General features: G+C 43.5%; 2 protein-coding genes across 3 annotated transcripts; one reads left to right on the top strand and one right to left on the bottom strand.

Moving 5' to 3' along the window:
- Positions 1–4628: 4628 nt before the first annotated feature.
- Positions 4629–6934, bottom strand: LOC125449065 (zinc finger protein 418-like). 2 transcript variants are annotated; one of them, XM_048524672.2, is made up of 2 exons: positions 6383–6934; positions 4629–6275 (listed from the first exon to the last, which is right to left on the bottom strand). In XM_048524672.2, the coding sequence occupies exon 2, from the start codon at positions 6172–6174 to the stop codon at positions 5134–5136; it is 1041 nt and encodes a 346-aa protein (XP_048380629.1). In that variant the 5' UTR covers positions 6175–6275; positions 6383–6934; the 3' UTR covers positions 4629–5133. The 2 variants fall into 2 exon arrangements, with proteins under 2 accessions (XP_048380629.1, XP_048380630.1); XM_048524673.2 differs by having other exon boundaries at positions 6773–6934.
- On the top strand, positions 6887–10605 carry LOC132206779 (zinc finger protein 239-like). Its single transcript, XM_059641774.1, has 2 exons — positions 6887–7363; positions 7440–10605. Exon 2 carries the CDS (start codon positions 8526–8528, stop codon positions 9390–9392), a length of 867 nt encoding a protein of 288 aa, XP_059497757.1. The 5' UTR covers positions 6887–7363; positions 7440–8525; the 3' UTR covers positions 9393–10605.
- The last annotated feature ends 53 nt before the right edge of the window (positions 10606–10658 follow it).

The following is a 10658-nucleotide window of genomic DNA, read 5'->3' as shown; positions in this document are numbered from 1 at the left end:
TGAATAGTTGGTGTCCCTATGATACCCCACTAGTCAAAGGCTGCCATTTGGAAAAGACCCATTTATTCCTACTGTTTATTTACTTTCTGCCAACCAGTTCTCTATCCTTGACCATACCCATACACTTGAATCTCGTATGTGCAACCTCATCAAGAACTTTCTGAAAGTCCAGGGAAACTACATCCATTGGCTGTCCTATCAACACTATGAGTTACACTATCAAAAAATTCCAGATTTGTCAGGCATGATTTCCCTTTCATAAATCCAAGCCAACTCTGTCCAATCCTGTCACTATTTTGTAATGCTCTGCTGTTAAATATTTTATCATGGATTTTAGCATTTTCCTAATGATGTCAGGCTAACCGATCTATAATTTCCTCTTTTCTCCCTACCTCCTTTTTTAAACAGTGAGGTTACACTAGCTACCGTCTAATCCGTAGCAAGTGTACTAGGAGTCTGTGAAAGACGACCACCAATGCATCCCTTATTTCTTTAAGAATTCTGGAATGTCGATTATTGAGCCCAGCATATTTATCAGCCTCTAATCCATCAGTTTCTACAACATTTCCTTTCCAGTGCTGATTTCCTTCAGTTCCTCTTTCTCACTAGACCATGTGTCCTCCAACATTTTTATTCAGTTTGTGTCTTCCTTTGTGAAGGAAAAGCCAAAATATGACTTTAATTGGCCTGCCATCTCTTTGTTCCTCTCTCATTGTAAAGCACTGACATTTGTCTTCAATAATCTTTTGCTCTTCATTTGCATATGCAATGAGTTTGAATGTACCCTGCAAGCTGACTCTCATGCTCCCCTTAATCAATCGCTTTATCTCCCTTGACTGAAGTCTAAACTGCCCCCAAACCTCAGGTCTGCTACTTTTTTTTTGGGCTAACTTGTATGCCCTCGCTTGGGTCTAGTGCTTGAATAAATTGAATTATTGAACTGAACTTGCTTTCTTGTCAAGTGTACTTATATGTGTACTGTGAAAAGTTTACAAGTCGCCACTTACCATGCCATCTTAGATACAAAGGTTTGAAGGTGCACATTCTGCAGTACAAATTCTCAGGGGGCAAAATAGAAAAATAAACAAATAAAAAATTCAGCATTACAGACCTTAAAAAGTACAAAATCATTGCAATAGTTTAGCAAAATAAAGAAATAAAAAAGTTCTGAAGTAACAGTCTTTCCACAATAATGTAATATAGTATCATATAATAGGATATTATACTATCCCTAATTTCCCTTGTTAGCCAGGGTCGGGCCACCTTTCCCATTTCATTTTTGAGAAATGAACAGTTGTTGCAATTGATCCATACATTCTTTAAAATATTTGCCATTGCCTATCCACTGTTATCTCTTTCAATCATGTTCGCCAATTCATCATAGCCAACTTAGTACCATCATAGTTTCCATTATTTAGATTTGGGACGCTGGTCTCAGAATCAACTACTTCAATCTCTATCTTAATGAAGAATTCTATCACACTATGGCTATTTCCCGACAGCTAGGTTGCCAGTTATCCCTTTCTCATTATGCATTATCCAGTCTAGGATGGCCTATCCATGGGTTGGTTCCTCAATGTTTTGATCCAGAAAGCCGTCTCGTACACACTGCAGGAATTCTTCTTCTATGGAATTGGGCAAATCAAATTGGGAACAATCTGTATGCAGATTAAAGTTGTCCAGAATTACAGCTATACCTTTACTGCTTGTGTTTTTGATTTCCTGTTTAATCCCTTTCCCAAGCATACTACTACAGTTTGGGAGTTCATATGTGCTCCAATTATTGTTTTCTGGCCCTTGGTGTTTACAAGCTTTAGCCATGCAAGTCCAACTTCACTGGAATGAATATCCTCCCTCAGTATTGTGTCAATGTACAACTTAACCAACAACGCTACCCCAGCTTCTTTTCCTTTTTGTCCGTCCTTCCTAAAAACTGAATACTCCCCAGATATTCAGTTCCTGCACACTCTGTAACCATGCCTTCATAATCGTAACATTATAATACCCCCATTTATCTTTTTTTTGTGAAAATAAATCAGGTTTGTTAGCTGCTGAGTGACTTGGTCTTTTTAATTGCCCAACACGAGTCAGTTGCTTGTTTATTTGAGTTCAGTGCACACTGGCAGGTTTACACTGGCGAGGAGCAGTTCAAATGAATTTGGGGTGGGATTCACCTATTCTTTACCCCTGATGAGATGCCAGATTCTAATTGAATTCTCAGGTTTAGCACGAGACTTTAATGCAAAGGGAAAGCAAGATGAATCAGACAGTAAAATGAAAGAAATTTCCGTTATAGAGCTATTCATGAGTATATCATTATCATGTATAATTTTGAATGTACACATTTTGATCAAATGAACATTGTATTATAATATTCATGCATCCATGTGATCTACTTTAATGTGAATGTTCTGTGTATTTTGCAATAAGGCCTTAAGGCACATGGAGTTTAATTTAAATAAATGCAAGGTGTTGGTCAAACTCGGGCAGGACTTACACAGTCGAAGGTGGGCCCTGGAGATTGTTGTAGAACAATGAGATCTAGGGGTACAAGGTCATTGTTCCTTGAAAGTGGAGTCTCAGGTAGACGGGACGGTGAAGAAGGCTTTAGGAATCCTTGCTTTCATCAGTCAGAGTGTTGTGAAGAGGAGTTGGGGCATATTGTTGCAGTTGTACAAGATGTTGGTGAGGCCACGTTTGGAGAACTGCATGCAATTTTAGTCGCCCTGCTACAGAAAGGATACTATTAAACAAGAAAGAGTGGCGGAAAGGATTTACTAGGATGCTACTTGGACTGGAAGGTTTGAGTTATAAGGAAAGGTTGGATAGGCTGGGACTCTTTTCCTTGGAGTGTAGGAGACTGAGGGGTTACCTTATGTAGGTGTACAAAATCATGAGAGGCATGGGTAAGGTAGATAGCCAACAGCTTTTCCCCATAATTGGGGAGTCTGAAACTAGAGGCCATAGGTTTAAGGTGAGAGGGGAAAAATATAAAATGTTCCAAAGGAGCAATTTTTTCACACTGAGGGTGGTGAGTGTCTGGAATGGGCTACCAGAGGTAGTGGTGGAGGTGAGTACAATGTTGTCATTTGAGAAACATTTGGGCAGGTACATGGATGGGATAGGGAGGGAGGGATAGGGGCCAAACACAGGCAAACCCTGACCAGATTAAGTGTGGAAAATTGGACGGCCCAGAGAAGTTTGGCCAAGGGCCTGTTTCCATGCCGTAAACCTTGATGACTCTTTGACTGCGTACAGCCAGTGCCGCATGAGGGCACCCAGGTCTTGCTGAACATACCCCTGTCTCAATTCTTAGCTATTCAAATGTTTGTTTTAAAGGCAAGAATGTTGCGGCAGTCACTGATCATATACAATTGTCATATTTTTATTAATGTAGTTGCCTTGGCTGTTTGCCCCAGTTGAGAAAGGTATACACTCAGCCTGAGAAAACAAAGTGTGGAGCTGGATGAACGCAGCAGGCCAGGCAGCTTTTGTGCTCCTGAGATGCTGCTTGGCCTGCTGTGTTCATCCAGCTCCACACTTTGTTATCTTGGATTCTCCAGAATCTGCAGTTCCCATTATCTCTGATACACTCAGGCCAACAAGTTCCTTGACTTGGGCTTCGCTTTCCCATAGCAACAGAAGCAAGTTTATCATCTGAATAAGATGCCTGGGACTCTTCATTAATCTCTTTTACTCAAAATTAAACAGACAGGTTCAAACGAACCAACCTTATAATCCTCAAAAAAGTTAACTCATAACTGTAAGACTGTAACACAATTTAACCATAAAAGGTAGGTTCAGCTCAGGACTGCTTTTCACCGATTTAACCGGGACAGCACAGTGAGATGACGTTGTTGCACAGACGAAAAGAGAAATATCACAAAGGTTGGAAAACTGAACAAAACAAAATGGAAAACTCCACAGCAGAGTCACTTACTGTGAGAAGGTGTGAAATGAATGAATTAGATTGGGATTATTGTCAAATTGTACTCACATGAGTAGAGTGAAAAGTTTACAAATTGCCACTTATGGTGCCATCTCAGGTACCTAGGTAAAGATTAACAAAGTTAAAAAGTTAAACATTACAGTCCTTCTCACTAAAATATAGGAACAAAAAGAAAGTTCAACACCGCAGTCCATAAGTGCCTGGCCCTGCTGGGTTCACGCTCCTCACAAGGGTTCAGCCTCCCCTGCTCTGGGCTTGACCTTGCTGCACACTGCTGTCCTGGGCTGTCTGTTCTCACACCCGCCCTCGCTGTCAGCCGCCCAGGGCTCCCTGACTCCCTGATCGCACCACCAACTGCCTCGGGACTACCTGAACATACTCTCGCCACCGGCCACCTCAGGTTGCCTGCTCTCACTCTCACCACAGTCAGCTATTTTTGGTGATGTAGATCTACATCACCTGATCCTAGATCGTCTCTTGCAACTGTCCTTATTGCATCTCTTACTAACTGTGCTACTCCACTACCTTTTTAATCCCTCCCATCTGTCCAAAAGTTTAAATATCCCTGAATGTAAAGTTCCCAGTTTCGATCTCCTTGTTTCCATAATGGATATGAGATTGTATTCCTTTACCTCAATTGGTGCCATCTTGCATGTACAAGGAAATTAATACTAATGAACTCAGTAAAAGCAAAACCTAAAGACAAAGAAACTCTTTGCAAAAAGTTTCTGGTGTATTTCACTTAATGAATGTGTTATGTTACAAACATGAAGCATGCAAACAATTTTCAGTTGCATTCTTGACAGTTCTACGAATGCACAGATCACATGAAGACGAAAGGTGTTATTTAGGAACAGTGGGGTGTGATGCAAAAGGATGGACAACATCTCAAAGACAGTCAGTTGTATTTGTAGATAGTGTTCTGATGGTGTGATGTTGGCTTCCTGTTTCAGAACACCTTGATCTGTGCTTTGTTGGTAAACTGTGCTGTCAGCACCTCTCGGTGGAGAACTCAGGATGACTCTCCACGATGCAGTTGTTGTTGCACCTTCCAAAGGAAAGACAGACAGTGTAGGAGGTGCAGGATTCACCAAGCCATGTTTCACCTGAGCCTTACTTCAGTTCAGCCTATCAGGACAGTCTTCATCTTCAAATGCAACTGCACCACTCTTCCCTAAACAACGTCAGTGCATGTGAACTTGCTGGTGTGTCAGCAGTGTGGATGAACGAGTGAATTCCTTCCCACACTCTGAGCAGGTGAACGGTGGCTCCCTGGTGTGAACTCGCTGGTGTCTCAGCAGGTTGAACGACCGAGTGAACCTACTCCCACACTTGGAGCAGGTGAATGGTCTCTCTCCGGTGTGAACCCGCTGGTGTTCAGTGAGCTGAGATGATCGCCCGAACCCAGTCCCACAGTGAGAGCACATGAATGGTCTCTCATCAGTGTGAGTTCTTTGATGGGACAGAAGTTCTCCAGCACTTTTGTAGCTTTTCCCACAGTCTGCACACTTAAAAGGTCTCTTGTCAGTGTGAACCCGTTGATGTTTCAGTAAGTCGGATGATTGAGTGAACTTTCTCCCACACATGGAGCAGGCAAATGGTCTTTCCCCAGTGTGAACTCGCTGGTGTACAGTTAATTGACATGAGTGCCTGAATCTAGTTCCACATTCAATGCATCTGAACGGTCTCTCATTAGTGTGAACACGTTGATGGGACATCAGTTCCCCAGAACTTTTAAAACGCTTTTCACAATCTGGACATTTAAAAGGTCTCTCCTTAGTGTGAACTCGTTGGTGTATCAGTAGATGGGATGACGTACTGAATCCTCTCCCACACTTGGAGCAGGTGAATGGTCTCTCCCCAGTGTGAACTCTCTGGTGTATCAGTAGGGTATGAAAGTGAGAAAAATCCTTCCCACACTCAGAGCAGGTGAACAGCTTTTCTGCAGTGTGACTACGCCGATGAATTTCCAGCTCAGATGGATAATTGAATCCCTTTCCACAATCCCCACATTTCCACGGTTTCTCCCCAGTGTGACTGCGCTGATGCGTTTCCAACTGGGATGGGTAAGTGAATCCCTTTCCACAGTTCACACATTTGCAGGGCTTTTCCCCATTGTGACTGCATTTGTGTCTTGACAGGCCAGATGATCGATTGAAATCTCGTCCACACACAGAACATGTGTACAGTTTCTCTCCACTATCAATTACATCTTTATCTACCATGTTCAGAGTCCAATGATACTCAAATTACAATAAATTTCCTTCAGATCCTGCTGTGATTTTAGCTTTGAGCTTCACAACTAGAATTCTTCAGTTTTGCATACCTGTGAAATGATTTAAAACAGAAACGAGTAAGAGAGATCCCACAAAAACACAACAGCAGAAACAAACATAACAAATGCTACAGACGCTGTCAGAGCTGCTGGCTTACTTTCTGCTTTTATTTCAGACTTCTAACTTCGAACATCTACAGTCCTTTGTTTTGTTAAAACACCAAGGCAAAGGTTGTCAAACCCGAACGCTAATCAATAAGATATTGAATGTGAAAGGCGGATGCAGCTTGATGGACAAGTTGTCTCCATTCCGAACAATGGGCAGTAAGCTCCTCATTCATTCCACTCGTTGCCACCCTACGCCACAGTCACCCCTTTCCCCAGTGCCCATATCAAAGATGGCGATCGTCTCCTTCGGACTGGTCAATGGAGGGATTTGGCAGCTCCACTGTTTGGTGCAAATGAAGACGCTTATCCGGGTTTGAGGTGTTCCCGAAGTCAGTCTACCCATCCATCCATCACCCCAACTGATCGGCCTGATTTCTCACCGACTGTAGGTCCAGAAACCAAGTTTCTCCCAACACTTCGTCTCCCTTTTTGTTTCTGACCATTGGCGACCTTATGTTTGGGGTAGTGGGGGGGAAAGGGTGGCGACTACGCATGCGTTGACTGCAGCTCCGGATCGACGGACATGGACCTGGAGGACCGTTTGGGAAGCAGAGGTCCTACAACCAATCGGAGCAGGTGATGACTGTGAACGTCACACACATTTCATCACGCAGCCGCAGTGACGATGCAACAGAAGTCTCGTTCCAGAGCAAGATGGCAGAGTCGGAGAAACATCACAGAGGCTGACAGCAATGAAATCCGTGTAGACCTGGAGGACTTATAAGCAACCAGTGAAGGTCATTAGACCCGAGTTAGAATCTGTCGGCTCCGCTCTTGCATGAATGAGGAAAAGAGTTGCAGGCCTCAGGTCGGACCGGCTCGTGTTGCCGCCACCATGTTTCTCGGGGGCAACGTCCCAGGAGAGGGATGCGCGGCCGCCACTTTTGTAGGGGGCAAGGCGCATCTGCAGGCTTCCTTTGTCAAGAGTTTAGAAGAGGATTTGCACACAGCAAACTCAAACCGAGAAGAAGGTTTGTGCCAGTGCCTTCTGGATTTCTAACTTGGATCGAGAATGAATGTTTTAATTTGTTGTCATCTCCTTTTCAGAGGGTATTAAATGAAACTGATTTGCAGCCAGGAAACCCAAAAAGAAACACCACGTCAAATTCCGACAATGCTATTCGACTCCTCAGGACTTGGCTATCAGCCGACCTTGACGGTGTGAGAAGAAAAAGGCTTACCTTTGGGAAAGACTTCAGGTATGGATGTGACTAGAAAAACGTGAAGATATTTCAAATCACAGTTAGACCACACCTGGAGAAAGTGTTCGATCCTGCGCAACCACCTGAGGAAGGGCAGGTTCTCTTGGTATTACAGGAAGTGCAGAACAGAACCTCAACTCCAGTGGTTAAGTTTGGATACAAAGTTGCAAAAAGTGAGTCTCAGTCATTAAGCAGCGACACACGAGCCCTCAACTTCACTCCCCTGACTACTCCTGATGGATACATCAAAAGCAGTATTTTGTTTTGGGTCAGCATCCATTCTGCGAAGTGGTACTCAACACTTCTCTTTACTAAGGCCAAATCCCCATATATCTTGCAAAGTGCTCTCTCAGTATCACCTTCAATATGATTTGTGCACATTAACAGCCAGTGTGAGGCTTCATGCGTCAGGACAGTGTATGACTTGGTGGGGAATTGGAGGTAGTGTTGTCAATATTCACCAGCTACCCTAGTCGTTCTATATAGTGGAGGTAGAATGTTTGGGAGAGCCAATCAGCATGCTGTTTCAGGTGTAGATGAAAAAGATCTTTCTTCTACATCTTGTGATTTTCCGCTCTCCTCCCTCTTTCTCCTCACACCTTCCCAAAGGGGCTAGAGTCTTGTGTTTGTCTGTCTGGCAGATTCCCTTCTCTGATGGACATGAATGAACCAGTTGTTGTGGTTGTGACAGCTCAGTTACTTTCACGAGCATGTATTTTTCCTAGTGCTATTTGCACAAATTACTAGATTGATTCAGCTAATTTTGAGACCTGTATGATTTTGTGGATTCTCTCACTATTCCTTTTCTCCCCCATTTCACAGGTTGTTAAAGGGGGAAAATTTGCATTTGGAAAACTTTAAATTAAATATTAATTCAGAATCTGATGGCAGTACCCAAACTGTCACAACCTGAATTTCATCAGGTTTGAACATGGAAAGAGAAAGCACCATTCATAATAGGGAGAAGCCATACATCTGTATGTGTGGAGTAGGATTCAGCCGATCATCTGGCCTACTAAAGCACAAACGCAGTCACATCAGGGAGAAGGCCTGGAAATGTGGCAACTGTGGGAAAGGATTCAATTACCCATCTGACCTGGAAAGGCACCAACGTGGTCACACTGGGGAGAAACCATGGAAATGCGGAGACTGTGGGAAGGGATTCAATTATCCGTCTCAGGTGGAAATTCATCGACGTAGTCAGACTGGGGAAAGACCTTTCACCTGCTCCAAGTGTGGGAAGGAATACGCCCAGGTAGCCCATCTGCTGAAACACCAGCTGGCTCACACTAATGAGAGACCTTTCAAATGTCCTGATTGCGAGGCCTGCTTTAAAAGTTCTGAGAAACTGATATCCCATCAATGTGCTCACACCGACAAGAGGCCATTCAGATGTGCTCATTGTGGGACTGTATTTAAGCGATCATCTCAACTGATCATACACCAGCGAATTCACATCGGGGAGAGGCCATTCGCCTGCTCCGTGTGTGGGAAGGGATTCATTCAGTCATTCCATTTGATTAAACACCAGCACGTTCACACTGATGAGAGACCTTATAAATGTCCAGACTCTGAGAAATGCTATAAAAGTTCCAGGGAACTGATGAACCATCAATGTGTTTACACTGGAGAAAGACCGTTCCGATGCCCTCACTGTGGGACTGGCTTTAGACAAACATCTCAACTGACTGTGCACCAGAGAATTCACACTGGTGAGAAGCTGTTCACTTGCTGTATATATGGGAAGGCATTTACTCAGTTATCCACATTGCTGAGACATAAGCGAGTTCACAAGTAACTACAGTGATTGGTATTTTGCTTTTACTTGTATTAATGAACGATGTTCATTGGTGTGTGTCTGCTGATCTTCAAAAACTTCAGACAGTTTATTGCTGTTGGTATCCTGCAGAAAAGACAATTCTGTCTTTTGTTAGAAAGCCTGCATTTAGTCTAATTGACATCTTTTCAACAAATTAGTTCCTAAGAAGAGATCTCCCTCTAAAAACCGGTGCAAGAAGCTTATGGCACTTTGGATCCACTTATTCGTTTGTCCTCCCTGCAGGAAGAGGTTCCAGTGTCTTCCAAAACTGCAAAAACACCAGCAAGTTCAGACTGGGGAAACATCATTCAATTGCTTCATGTGTGGGAAGACACTCTCAAATTCATCAGACCTATTGGGGGTGAGCTGGCAAGATGGATACAGGACAGGCTTGGTCATAGGAGTCAGAGGCTGGCAGTGGAAGGACGCTTTTCGGAATGGAGGGTTGTAACTAGTGGTTTTCCGCAGGGATTGGTGCTGGGACCTCTGCTGTTCATGGTCTGCATAAATGATTTGGAGGAAAATGTGGTTGGTCTAATTAGCAAGTTTGCGGACAATACAAAGATTGGTGCAGTTGCAGATAGAGAGGAGGATTGTCAGAGCATACAGCAAGAAACAGATCAGTTGGAAGCAGAAAAATGGCAGATGGAGTTTATTCCTGACAAACGTGAGGTGATGCATTTCGGAAGGTCAAGCATGGGTGGAAATAACACAGAGAATGGCAGAAACTTTAAGAGTATTGATATTCAGAGGGATCTGGATACACAGGTCCACGGATCACTGAAGATGGCTGTGCAGGTAGATAAGATAGTTTTTTTTTAAAAAGTGCCTATTACATTCTTGCCTTCACTGGAAAGGGTATGAAGTATAAGGAAAGGCAAATTATGCAGCAGCTTACAGAACTTTAGGCCACACATGGACTATTGCCTACAGTTCCGGTCACCACGTGACCAGAAGGATGTGGATACTTTGGAGAGGGTACAGAAAATGTTTACCAGGATGCTGCCTGGTATGAGGGATTTTAGCTATGAAGAGACGTTGGATAGACTAGATTTGCTCTGACTGGACTGCAGGAGGTTGAGGAGTGACCTGATAGAAGTTTATAAGATTGTGAATGGCATGGATAGAGTGGAAAGTATGAGGCTTTTTCCCAGGGAGGAAGGATCAATTACTAGGGGACACAGGCTTAAGATTGGGGGGGCAGGGAGGGTGCTGGGTTTGGAGTTTAAAAGAGATGTGCGGGGC

This window comes from Stegostoma tigrinum, chromosome 43 (genome assembly GCF_030684315.1).
Source record: "Stegostoma tigrinum isolate sSteTig4 chromosome 43, sSteTig4.hap1, whole genome shotgun sequence".
NCBI classification, from domain to species: domain Eukaryota; kingdom Metazoa; phylum Chordata; class Chondrichthyes; order Orectolobiformes; family Stegostomatidae; genus Stegostoma; species Stegostoma tigrinum.
The sequence above is the reverse complement of the archived record's forward strand: the minus strand, read 5'-3'. Positions and strand labels throughout refer to the sequence as shown.